Here is a 13,619-nt window from a genome sequence, read left to right on the forward strand (position 1 = left end):
CTGGGGAGTCTCCATTACAGCAAGCTTCCTCTTGGATTATTTTGTCATTTGCACATGTCTCTCCTTGTTTCTCTGGAAACTGCTCCCCAGCTTCTGAAAACTGACCACCCCCATCCCTCTCCCCATGGTCCTTATGGCAAGCCGTTTTGGGCCCCACGGCCCTGCTTTTTTCCTGTCTTCCCCGGCTCCTCGGTCAGAGGGCACTGCCTCATCCACACCAGGCCAAGCACCACTGCTTTCCCAGGCCCTGCCCTCCTGGCCACAGCTGAGTGGTCCAGCAGCGGACAACCGGGCCAAGGTGGGGCAACCTCTCCTTTGCGCATTTGCAAGTCGATGGGACTACATGACAACCCGGAACACTCAGAGACTGTCCGCATTATTGGTAGACATGGGAAGGTACCACGGGAGGAGTGCTGACCAAAGAAGACTCAGAGAGAGAAAGGCAAGGGACAGGGAGAAGTCCTGGTCCGAGTTTGTTCTGAGTCATAGTCACTCTACTGGCTGGACTTAGTGAGTTACCTGAAAATTCTTACAAGAAATTCTTCTTTGGGAATGAAGCTAATCTGAGTTGCATTTCTATTTCTTAGGTATCTTAAAGTGTCAAAAAGAGAAAAATCTGTGTCCACACTTCCACTGCATTTGGTGTTTGGATGATGGGTCTTCAGAGATAGGGAGCCCCTTTACCTGAGAGATATTGGGCTGGAAGGTGCTGTGCAAAGTCCTTGTTTCCACATGTTCAGGGACCAGCCCCTGAGTCCTGAGGATGTGAAGGGCAAGACGCTCTTCTGGGGCCCCGAGGTGCTGGTGCAGGATCTTGTTGGCTTCTGGAATGGAAAGCAGCATTGAAAAAGGGATGGGCCTCGGGGAACAATTCGGCCGGATTGCCTGAGGGGCTTTCAGCGCTTCCTCCCAGATTCTGCAAAATGGTCAGGCAGTGCCAGTGTGCGAACTTCAACTTGAGAAGGAGTCATTGATAGAAATAGCTCCTGACCGGCGGCCCTGCCCCAACCAGGTTCACACCTGACTTGTAGGCTACCAAGAGCAAAGGGACCAGAACACATCGGAATGGGTAAGAACAGCCCATGAATTGTAACGCAGGTGGAAGTGACATACGTGTCACTTCTAGAACCAGCACATAAACCCTCTCATGCAGAATCATATATGTGACTTATTGCCCTGGATACAGAAAAAATCAACAATCTAGAGACCTGAGCTGAAGAATGGCTGGGTTGTAAGGTGGGAGGGACTAAGTGCATGAAGCGCTGCTCAGAAGAGGGCCACCGATCTGCAGGAATGCCTGTTTTGAACTTACGGGGAATAAACTTTTATTGTGTTAAGCCGCTAAAATTCATAAGTTCAATTGTCTCAGCAACTAGTGTCACTGTGGCATTTAAAATGCATAGCCCTCAAATTTTCAGACATTCCTCCCATTGAGGAGAGGGCGTCTATATCCTCTCTTTGAATCTGGAGAAGTATTTGACCACCAGAGGATACTGAATGACTCTCGAGGCTAAGCATGAAAGGCCACATGGCTTCTGCCTGGTCCTCCCAGGGTGCTTGCTCTGGGGGATGCCACCCACCATGAAAGGAGCTTGGGGACCCAGGGATTGTCCTGCAGAAAAAGCCTGAGTAGGTGCTGTGATCATCAGCCCCAGCTGAGCTCCTGGCCAAGAACCAGCATCAACTGCCAGGCACGTGAGTGAGCCATCCTGGACATCCAGCTCAGTCGAGCCTTGGGATGACTGGCCCGCTGACACCTGACAGCAACCAACTGCATGAGCAAATCAAGTGAGAACTGCATGGTTGAGGCCTTCCTGAATTCCTAACCCACAAAACAATACAGTTGTTTGCAGCCGCTAAGTTTTGGAGTAATTTGTTATGTAACAATAATAACTGGAACAGTCCTTGTGACCGGTCCAGCTTTGTAACCCTTGGGGGGATACGTTTTGATTGTTTGGGGCGACTCTTATCCACGAGGCCATGTTATTTGCCAGTTTATTTCCAATTCCTTTTGTAAGTTCTCATGTTAACAGCAGCATCAATATTTCTTTAACATCTAATTATCCCTGATATTGACTAAGTCTTCTTCAAAAGGAAAGACAAAATATAGTTTCTTCAATGTCAAGAACAAGCAGTTGTAGAACTGGAAGCACTTTCGTTCCCATGTGTCTTTGCTCAGCTTTTTTTTTTTTAAAGATTTTATTTATTTATTTTTAGAGAGAGGGAAAGGGAAGGGAAGAGAGAGGGAGAGAAACTTCAATCAGTTGTCTCTCACATGCCCCCAACTGGGGATGACCTGGCCCACAACCCAGCCCTGACTGGGAATCGAACTGGTGACCTTTCAGTTTGCAGGCTGGCGCTCAACCCACTGAACCAAATCAGCCAGGGAATGCTTAGCTTTCTTTGGATATCCCATGAATCTTCTGGGCCAGTCCCACTGCCACCCGCTCTGGGAAACCCTTCTTCCCTACACAACACTGAATTATACTATAGCTCTTATGCTCAATTAAATTAAGCTTACTTCAGTCTTTGTCAGAGTGCAGCTAGCTTTTTATGTGTCAGGACAGACTGTATTATAAATTGCTGCTTGGGAAAGAACAAGACCCAAAGGTTGGATGTGAGCCAGATGTGAACTTAGCGGATTCTTCAAACCAAACTCATGCATCCCTGAGCCTTCTCACAGAAGGGCTGGAGGAATGATGGAATAAACTCGGTAAAGAAATTCTTGAATTACCACCTGAGCACTTTACATTACATGAAAATTAGTTAATTACTATAACTCTGTGTTCAAATGGCTATGACCTAAAAAGGTCAAGTGAAACATAAGACAGACAAGAAAATGTGTCCACTTTGACACTTGACATGACAGCAAAACCCTAGTATAATGGGGCTTTTGTCAGACAGTTGTGTGTGGAGTCCCCTGTGGTGTAATTAGGGTACTGCTCTGCCGGAAACCCTCCCCAGAACAAACCCAGCAATAGAAATGGGTTGTCATCACTTTGCAACCAGTTTGCAATCTATGGCAACGTGCTTACCAAATTCAGCCAGACTGTAGTCTTTTCCTCCATATCTGATTCTACTTCCATCTTCGGAAAGGATGGGTGTTGAGAAGCCTTTGAATCTGGCTACGTTTTCAAGCAACTGTGTTGGTCTCAATTGATCTCGCCAGGTATTTACTCCAGAACTGTGGATAACATCCCACACCCGAGTTACTTCAGGCCATACAGGTTCTTCCTGGATTCATCCACACACTTACACATTTACACACTATGGGCACCCCGTGGATTGAGGGGGCCTGGAAGGCGCTCTACACTTTGGCTTTGCCTAGATGTCTCTTTGAAAGACCTAAAATCCACAATTACTTTGGGCTCAGCCAATGGATCCTCTTTCCCCTCTCAATTTCCTATTCTGTAAAAATGAGTTTGACTGAGATTGCCATCATTGTAATAGGCAAACTCATAAACTAGGAATTGTGAGCTCTATCCCACTGTAGAAAAGCACTCAGGTAAGGAGGAACATCACAAAATTGATAATTTGGGGAGGGGTGTGTGAGGGCATCCTTGTTTCCAAAGGGCAGGGAATTCCTGCCATCGAACATTGCTTGCTCTCAGTCCCTGGCATCAAGGAGGGAAGCTCAAAGAACGGGACCCAGGGGACCAGTTCTCCAAGCACTGCTCCTTATGCCATCGCCGCAGAGCAAGGCTCTGCTCCAAAGGCCAGCGTTTTACTCAGACGCCAACGTGAATGGCACCCCCTGGAGGTGGTTAATGCTGGGGCCCTGATTCTCCCTAAAATAACCCTATCATGAAAATCAGTACCTGTCTGGCTCAAAGGAGCAGGGGCTCCGTGGAGCCAAGCACTGAGGTAGACAGACGGAGCTTCCCGGGTGCTAATGTCAGATGGAGCAAACCATCTACATCTATGGCCGGCGCAACTGTGGCACTGAACTCATACTTTTATCTATTCAACGTGAACCTGACTCAGTTATTAGAAAACTTTTATGTATGTGAGGAACTTAGGTATGTGAATCTATTTTTTGAACTGTTAATTTTATGAAACCTAAATACAGATCAGGTCTTTATCGTGAAAATTGCTGTCCAAATGAGATGTCTCCAAGTTGAGAATAAAACCCTGGGCTTTGAAGACAATACCAAAAATTTAAAAAGTAAACTATCTCGCTGTTAAAAAGTTACATGTTGAAACAATAATATTTTGGATACAATGGATTAAATATTAAAGTTTGTAAAAAAAAGAAACAACCCCCCCCAAAGAGCAAAACAGCTTACACACAGTACTGCTCAGGTATGCCACAGTGGGAGCCAAACCGGGAAAGGAATCGGTTTTCCAGATCGATTATCGTTTCTCCCACTTTTTCATCACGGGTAAAGGTGTCGTAATCATAGACAGAAATTTTCAGGTCTTTTTCTTGCGGTAAGTAGCAGCTCAGTTCATACATTCTAAATAAACAAATGCAAAGTTAGACTCTCTGTGATCCCACCCAGGCATCTCACAAAGGCCCGGGCTCGGTCTGGAGAAGCCCCAGGCGGGGCTGTGCCTGCTGGGGAGAAACATCCTGATTGGATAACCAGATGGGGGTGGTGGGGTGAGGGGGGAAACTTCATAAGCAGTACATCTTCCTAACAAGAACAAGAGATTATACACCTGCTCAGGAGAAAACAGTGGACTTTAAATACTTAAATTCCAATCCTAGTTCTGCTGCTTACCAGCTGTGGGACCGTAGGTCAATTAACCTCTTTGTGCTTGTTTTCTCATCTGTAAAATGGTGATAATAATACCTATCACGCGAGTCAAGTGAAGCCATATTTGGAAAGCATTTGGCATGCGTGCATTGCTCAAAATGCAAGGGTTATAATAATTACTAATATTAATTATAATATTAACATTACTAACACATGCCCATAAACCGGGGCACCCAGGCACCTCTGCCCAGCTGGCACAGGCACCCTGATTTGCAGCCCTTGACCTGTGACCCTGCTCTACTCCCTCTTCTGCCTGAGCAGAAACCACTGCCCCACGGAACCTCCTGACTCGCCCCACAGGAGCATGGGGTTGGGGGAGTGAGAGTGGAATTCACCAACACAATGCCATGTGCATGGTGCTGGGAAGGCTCCCACTCTCCTCCCCGGCCCTCTGACCCAGCGCTGGTTCTTAAAGGCCTTTCCATAGCCCCCACATTAAAATGCAAACACGTCTGAGATGAAGATAAATAACCAAATAGTACTTTCTGCAATAGATGAGCAGTGTGGTGCAGGCTCTGAGAGGGAGAGAAACCCAGTGGCATGAGCTCCAGCAGGGCGCGTTTGGTTCTGGATTTGCACTATGCACAGACGTACGGGTCCCGTAGTAGGTGCCCAATAAATTTTGTTGGCAGAAAATTGAGAGGCCTCTCCTACCCCTCCTCTCTCCCTGTGCCTCCTCCCCTTCTCCGTGCACTCCGGTGTGTAGACAGGCTCCTGCCCCAAGAGCCAGGAATGTTAATTAATCCACATGAGCAGAAGGGTGTGTGTTGACAGGGCTCTGGAGGAAAGCTCGCAGGATGTCTCCTAGATAAACCTCGGCGACTTCCCTGGACTGCTGCAGCCACGCAGGCGCAGGGGGCACATGAGGAAAGGTGCCCGAGTCCTGACCACACATGAAGCACTGAATCCACATGTGCCCCGTAACACCACAATTCCAATACCGGATTCCAAGGGACAGGTCATATGTGTCCCTTGAGTAAAAGAAGTCTTTGATCAAATAAGATTGAGAACCACTGCGTTTGGCGTTTCTCTGGGCAAACTAAAGGCCCTGAGAACTCCTGCAGTTATCTTTTTCAACCCAGGCTTCTTGGTTTGATGAAGAAATAACTTTTTTCCTTGGAACACACCAATTAACATTTTTATGGAAGACATCGACCTTCCGTTGAATGTGAGCTGGTCATGGTGTGGTAGGACACACTGAACAATGGCTGAGGACACAGGAATTTTGTCTCTTCCTGAATTCCTGTCCCCGAGTCCCTGAGAGTCTCGCTGAGGAGACTCTCACCCCATAAGACTGAGGCCAGGGACCACAGCCGTCTGCCGGTTTGCAGAGCTGGCGTCTCTTGGGCCTCACCTGGCTAGATGCGGAGAAGTCTGCACGCCCGCCAGGCAAGGATTGGCTGAGCAGAGCCCGACAGCATCACTTCCTCCCTGGGTGGCTCAGAGCAAGACTTTTCCTGCCACTTAATTAAGCTTGTGCTTGGCTCCTTCGAGACAAGTGATTCAGACAGGGCCGCCTTTCTCCCTCTAAAGCTGGCTTTCTCTGCTCCCCTGTCTCCCTCACACGGGGCCCTCCTTCCTGCCCTGCGTGCCTTTTCCTGTCTAGACCTCAGGGCTGGATCAGCGGGAGAAAAGGGAAACCATCGTATTGCCGTGCCAGAGGATTACTTCCACTCCCTGGCCCCGGCACGTGGCCTTGGGGTGTGCAGCACAGAGGGTGAGCGCGAGCGTGCGCCCGGGAGCTGAGCGAGGGTGAGGCCGCCCGCGCATGTGGGTTACAGGGTGTGAGCGAGGGGACTGTGGTGTGTGTGAACCGGAGAGACTTTGAACGACACAGACTTCCTTGTGTGTGTGTGCATGTGCTCATACACGGCACACGGGGAAGAAGAAAGAGTGTAAAAAAGCGCAAACCAAAAAACGTAAGTAGGAAAGAAGGGACTGGGCAAGATAATAAAGTCAGAAATTAGCAGATAGGCCACACGTCAGACAGCGAAGTAATCTTCCGCTTGGCAAGGTGCTTGGAAAATAGCACTATTTTCATAAATGTTTTGTACAAGGAACATTTTTCTGTAAGTGGTGGCTTTGCCATGGATATGAAGCATTACCAAGGGTGTTGGGGAAATCTGGGGCTTGGAGTCAGGAATTTGTACGTAACTCGGCCCCATGATGTACTCGGTCTGTTGACAGCTCTGGGGGTCGATTTCCCTCAGCTTTAAAGTGGGGCAACTGTAGGGACGCTGCAGTCAAATGGTCTGGGTTTGAATCCCGACTCTGCCTCTCACCAGCTGAGCGCTTTAGACCCTGATTTTCTCTGTGCCTTAGTTTCCCCTGCTGCAAAATGGGGGTCAATAGCAACTCAGAGTTGTGAGATTTTTGAGATGGTTAATGTAAATGGCTCACCATGGTGCCTGCACACAGTAGAAGCTTAGCTCACAATAGCTATTGTTAAATATGAACACAATTTATAACTGAAAAATGCCAGTCCTGTTTAGAGGTCACTTGGATTTGCCTTACCCTTGAGTCAGTTCTGATGAGATCAGTGGGACAGCCCAGAAACAAGTCTAAAGTGGCAATGATGAAGAAAATAATGCTATTTCAAGAATCTTCAGGAATAGAAGACAGAGGGGGCAGAACATTTTGACCTCATCACTTTCTGCCCCCTCCTTAGTCTTGAGATGGGTCAATAATACAGGAGTGGGCAAAAGTAGGTTTACAGTTGTAATACAAATAAATAATACAATAATGAATAAATAATAATGCAAAAATAAACTCTGTGTAAGCCTCCTTTTGCCCATCCCTGTATACTCACTGGATCAAAATGGTGGAATTTATACATCCCGGAAAAGAGCCCAGACTGGATTCCGGGAGTGAGAACCACATTGTCACTACAGGTAAGTCACCTGTTACCCGACCTTCTCTTCTCGTCTGGAACCCAGATGTATTGGGCTTCTGAGCCTTGCGCCTCCCCGGCTCCCTCTGCCCCTGACCCCAGGTCTTAGAGCAAATCTCTCTCAGAGGAGCCCCTCTTGTGAATTGGTTTATTTTCTTCTTGGCACTTTTCACTCCTGTGAAAATCATTTATTTTTGCATTTTCACATTTATTACCCGCCTTAATGACTAGAATGTTTGTCTAGTTCATGGTCACGGTTTCAGAGCCTAGACCAGAGCTTGGCACATAGCACATTCTTCATATGAAATGACGTGTCTGCCGAAAATGGTTTAGTAAAGTGGACCTTACCTGCCGAACACCGGGTTGAGAGTGTTGGGTATGTAGTGGTCTCGATCTTCAATTACTTTTTTGCCCAGTGTTATTTTTATGTAAGCGTCACACTGTGAGGACAAAACAGATGGCATGCTATGTCACTGTGAGGTGCAAGTTTAAGTCACTCTCTGGGACAGGCTCAGGTGTGCCTCTGCAGCCACTCCCACACGGATGAAAAGGCGGCGGCCGTGGCACCGTGTGCATCAGACAAGGTCTGAGCAATGTCCCTGCTTTGGTGGCACACGGCCAGCACGCCTTTGAGAAGCGGTGTGGTGGAAGGGCTGTGGCAGGGAGGAGCGACGCAGCAAATCTCCTCCAAGGTCACATCTGTAAAGTGAGAAGGATGACCCAGAGGATCCAGCCCCTGCAAGCTCTTAGATAAATGCCCCTTGGGACAATCTCCTGAACACATTGTTTTGATAGAGCATCTTTCCCCCAATACGATAACACACACCCCAAAAGAAAGAACGTGACAATTACCGCGGTTGATGACTGTAATTATCTGGCTACCGGAGAAGGCCCCACACCCAAACTCTTACCAGGCCATTGTTGTCCTGGGGCTGGAGATCTAAGCCTCGAACAATGTAAATCCTAACCGTGCATTCCTGTGGGACGCTGTCAGGTAATTCCCGAAACTGCCTGGGAGGGGCTGGCACGCTGGGGTCATCAGGCAGCGGGTAGATTCTAAAGGAGCCCTAGGAGAGAGACACACACGGGTGTACCCACGGAGCCCTGGGTGACCTGGGCAGAGGGCTCCTGGACAGTGCCCTCCTCCCCCAGGACACCCCCGGACAGCCACGGGGGTTGTGCAATTGGGTGGGGATGGGCTGCCTTTTGTGAAAAAGACAACAAGTATTTGTACTTTGCATACTTCCAGCAGGGGAAGTGAAATAATGATAATGTAATTATTTAATAGATTACAGGGGAGAAGAAGGGGCAGGGAAGAAGCAGGGAGACCAGGCAAAAGGCAGAGGCGGCTTGGACCAGCGTGACCGCAAAGGAGGTGGTGAAGAGTAAAATTCTGCACATTATTTGGAAGGTGGGAATGAAGAGATTATTTTAACAACCAAATAAACTACTAGGGTGATTGTCCTTTTCTTGTGTCACCCCATTAACTGCCTCTCACTCCAAGGCAAACTCCTGTTCATCCCTCAGGCCCCAGCTGAAAGGTGCCCCCTCTTCCTGGAAAGCTCCCCGAGCGCCCTGGGTTGGGTTTGTCCCCTGCACGCTCTCATCTGACCCTGCACTCACCCCTGTCTCAGCACCAACATCTGTGCTGTAATTGTCTATTTATTGTCTATATTCTTCACTAGACGGTGAGCTTCCTGAAGGTGGCGATTATGTCTTGTTCACCCCTCGATCTCCAGGACCTAACACAGGGCCAGGTGTGTGGTGGGACACAAGAATGTTTTTGGGATGAGTGAGCCATCAGACCCACTCGAAAGGCCACATATTTTATCCTGAAACCAGCTTAAGCACCAGAGAAAACACTCAAGTTGGATTCAGAGCATTGGGTGTTAGTTTCAGCTCCATTCACTGAGTACAGCAGCATGAAGTAAGCACCTCACATGGACCACATACTAGGGACCCAAAAATAAACTCAAGGAACCCAGTCTGGCACAGAGGTATTTTACAGGTTTGACTCTCAGGCCATCTTTGATGGCTTGGCGGGAAGTTGTAAGGAGGACTTTGAGACCACCCGTAGGGTTTAACGCTCTGATCAATTAGCAATGTCTGCTATTGGAAAGGATTGGGAAGCAACGGCACAGCTGCCATGGATTTGCTAACAGTGGTTGGAGGGAGGAACTGTCGTGAAAGCAGAAACTTACAGAGTGAAAGATGCTTTAATAGGGGCGGGCACCCAGACCTGTGGGAGCCTGGGGCAGGAGCGAGTCACTGCGCTGGAAGCAGTCAAGGAACACTTCACAGAGACCCTGACATCTGAGCTGGCTTAAAAGAATGAATAGGAGTTTGTCAGACCACAAAGAGAGAAGGAAGGGCATCCAGGGAAGGAAGAAGAGCCTGTCCTAAGGCTCAATTGTGAGGAGCAAGGTGTGTCTGGGGCTTGGGGGAGGTCCTCCTGGGCTGGAGGGTGTGGGGGCAGGGGACACGGGCAGCTAAGCAGCTTGTGAAACACTGGCTCTGCCTTAGGAGTGAGTTGATCTGGTAGAAAACCAAAAGATGTCTTTAAAGCAGTCAAGAAACATGGTCAGATTTGGTCGCATGAGGAAATGGACTAGAGCGGGACGAGAAAGATGGCAAGGACAGTCAGCTGGGAAGCTGGTTGCCACATCAGTCCTGTGGAAAGCTTGGGAGGGGCAGCGGGCCTGGAGAGGGGGCACCAGAGAGGCTGAATCCACAGGATTCAAGGCTGCTTGGCATGAGCAGGGGGAGGAACGGTGCTGAGGATGGTTTTGAGTTCTTCCCCCGCCCCCACTGCCCTTTCCTAGTTGGCACCTTCTAGCATCTTTCAGATGTCAGAGGACGTGACCCTACCCTGGAGGTTGGTTGTCCTTTATCCTAGGCCCATAGAGGAAATAAAGGTGGATTTTAAGTCGGACAAACAAACACATTTTACTCACCTTAAACTCTCCTACCACAGAAGGGTCTTCATTCTCCTCTGATTTGCCTCGATACAGCTTGAAAGTATCGGAGAAGTCTGTCAGGCCCTCAAATTCTGCTACATTCTCTAGTTCACAGTTGTATACCTGAAGACCATCAAGAGATTCTTAATTTCTCATTAAAAGACAGGTGGAGTCTAAAAATCAAAAAAGACTGATAATGCCAAAGGGGCATGAGGTTGTGGAGGAAGCAATTGGGACTCTCATTCCTAGCAGGAGAGTGGAAAGATACCGCCACTTAGGGAAAACGTCTGCTGGGTTCTTACGGAGTTAATTAGCCACCTTCTCTATGGTGCAGAAATTGCAATCCTAGGTAATTGTCCAAGAGAAATGAAAACAAGTCCATGTGGGACAGGAAAGTCCATAGCAGCTTCAGCAGCAGCAGAAGGGACAAACTGGCATATCCATGCAAGGATAAAAAGGGACAAACTACTGTACACACGACAATATCATGGATCCCAAAGCTATTATGTTGGGCTAAAGAAGCCAGACACACATCAAATACATGCTGTATGAGTCCATTTATATGCAGTATAAAAACAGGCAAAACTAATCTACGGTGATGCATTCAGATCTGTTGTCACTGGGAGGGACAAAATCTTGTGGGGAATTGACAGGAAAGGGGTACAAAAGAGTTTTCCATGGTGACTGAAGTGTTCTTTGACTTGTTTTGGTGATGAAGGGTATACAATGACCAAAACTCATTGAATGGATTGCTTTATGTATGGAAATTATATCTCAGGAAAAAGCTGGAAGAGGAGGGTGAGGAGAAAGTATGAGAAGGAGGGAAGAAAAGAGGGAAGGAGGGAGACTGGACTGTGGGGCAGATCTACTAGACCAGTGTGATTGTTTTTCTAAACTAGTGGTTCTTTACACACTGGCGTTTCTTTTTTTCTTTTCTTTTCAAACTGTTGTTCGATTTCAGTTGTCCCCATTCCCCCCCCATTACTCTCCCCTGCCGTATCCCCACCCCCCCTTACATGCTGGTGTTTCTTAAGCTGCATAGAGATGTTATGACAATAACATGAAAGGATGTGGGTTTTTCCACGTTGATAGGGAAATACATTTCAATGGCTAGATAGTTCTTATTTTAAAGAACTTGTTTTCTTCTCCTATGCTTTGTTCTGAAAACTTTAGCATTTGCTTCTACTTCAGTGTATTACAGTCTGAAAAGCTGAATGTATAATTGGAAAACCCAAAACATTAACAGAAGTATCATAGATAGTCAGACCTGTCTAGCTTAAGAACTTGTCTTGCTCCTGGACACAGGTGCCCATCCATGGCTGTGATTGCATGCTGGATACATGTAACTGAATCAGCTTATTCAGCTAGTGTAACAGATGACTTTTCGGAGGACTGAATGAAGCATGTTGACATTTCATGCTGTTCTGCAAGAGCACTATGACTTTTAGGTCTCCCTAGGTCAAAATGGACAATTTTTGGCCTAATTAGTGTAGTGCCAAGCCATTCCCAACCCCCTGCCTGATGCCCCAAAGTGGCAGTCATGTAAACATACATTGACAGCTGTCTTCAAGCCCCTGGAATCCTGGAAAAGCCAGAAACCATTGCAAGAGGGCTCAACAATAAGCCAGATCCCCTGGCCCCTCCCCATCAGCATCTGCCACCAAACCTTTCAGTCCCCTGCTCAGCTCTGTCTATGGTCAGTTTTAGTGAATGTTGTTCCCCACCCACAGCAGCATTGGCCCAGGTACCTTGAGCTTGGAATAGCCTTTCTGAATATATTGTCCACATTTTTCATATTCCCCTGTGGAAGCATAAAATTTACTCCACCAGTCAACAACTTCTTCTTCCTACAAAAGACATGACAAGATAGAAAAATCTTCAGTGATGACCTAGATTTCCAAGCAATGCAGGAAAACCCATATACAATAGGTAAGATAAACAGGTATTTCTGAACCCAAAACAGGGATGATTATATGAATTTTGTTTACATGAACAATGGATAAAGCATTCACGATTCTACCCAGAAGCTGGGAATGAAATGATACTTGGCCAATAAAATGTGTTTGGTTTTAATACCCACAGCTATACTAGATAATTTTCTTATATCCTATAGATACAATCAATTCATCTGTTTTTACTTTTTTATCCTATTAACTTAATAGGTATATATACAGATAATAGATTAAAGTAAAACCTCCAATATACGTTTTCTGCTATTTTGTTTCCTTAGCCCTTTTAGCTGGCAATGCCATGTAAAACAAAGCTCACTAAGCTAAAAGTTGGAAAAACTGGTCCTAATTCCTTATAGTTCCATCCTTTACACTATAAGCCATATGCTTATGTTATACGCCATACCAGCTTGAGCAAATCATTTATTGTCTCTAAGCATCACTTTCTTCATCCACTCAGTGGGGTAATAACACTACCCCTCTCCATGTACCTCAGAGGCTATTTTGGAAATCAAATAAGGTCACTAGGAGAAAGAGCTTTGCAAGTGATAAAATGTGAAACAAAAGTTGGAAGGTGTTATGGTTCATTTACACCAATGGCTCCCAGCTTATCCTTGGAGATTCTGACTCAATCAGCCTGCAGTGAGACCTGGGCGCACAATATGCTTTCCCAAGTCCCCAGGCAATTGCAATGTGCAGCCAGTGTTGAGAGCCTCCGATTTAGCCGGGTGGTTCTTAATTGGGCAGAAGAGACAGCACCTCAGAGTCACTTGTGGTACATTTTCCAGCGGCCAAAGGCTATAGTTTATAGAAGGCTGCTATAATTTCCACTCAGATTTATAACAAGAACAGATCCTCATCAGGCCCACCAACTGCTTATTTTAATCTACCTGGGAAAGAGCGATGATGCCAAAAATTCAGTGTCACCACAACATAGTTTCCTATTCAGTTTGGGGGCGGGGGTGGGGGGACAGGAGAGAAGGGACACTCAAGAAGCTATTTCTTATCTGTGTACAGCAGTATATGTATGCACACACACACACACACACACACACACAATTAT

The 13,619-nt window shown here is 47.0% G+C and overlaps 1 protein-coding gene across 2 annotated transcripts in view; it reads right to left on the reverse strand.

Annotated features, from left to right (window-relative positions):
* The window catches only part of MYOF (myoferlin), a 142,252-nt gene that overhangs the window by 14,932 nt on the left and 113,701 nt on the right, over positions 1-13,619 (reverse strand). For both annotated transcript variants that reach the window (XM_054572867.1, XM_054572866.1), the window contains 7 exons: positions 12,356-12,454; positions 10,605-10,730; positions 8,562-8,717; positions 7,999-8,090; positions 4,287-4,457; positions 3,036-3,184; positions 685-824 (listed from right to left, as the gene is read on the reverse strand). In XM_054572867.1, the coding sequence (XP_054428842.1) occupies positions 685-824; positions 3,036-3,184; positions 4,287-4,457; positions 7,999-8,090; positions 8,562-8,717; positions 10,605-10,730; positions 12,356-12,454 (933 nt within the window). The remainder of the gene's footprint in view (positions 1-684; positions 825-3,035; positions 3,185-4,286; positions 4,458-7,998; positions 8,091-8,561; positions 8,718-10,604; positions 10,731-12,355; positions 12,455-13,619) is intronic.

This window comes from Pteronotus mesoamericanus, unplaced genomic scaffold (assembly GCF_021234165.1).
Source record: "Pteronotus mesoamericanus isolate MK-2021 breed Mesoamerican mustached bat unplaced genomic scaffold, CSHL_Meso_final contig_24, whole genome shotgun sequence".
NCBI lineage: Eukaryota > Metazoa > Chordata > Mammalia > Chiroptera > Mormoopidae > Pteronotus > Pteronotus mesoamericanus.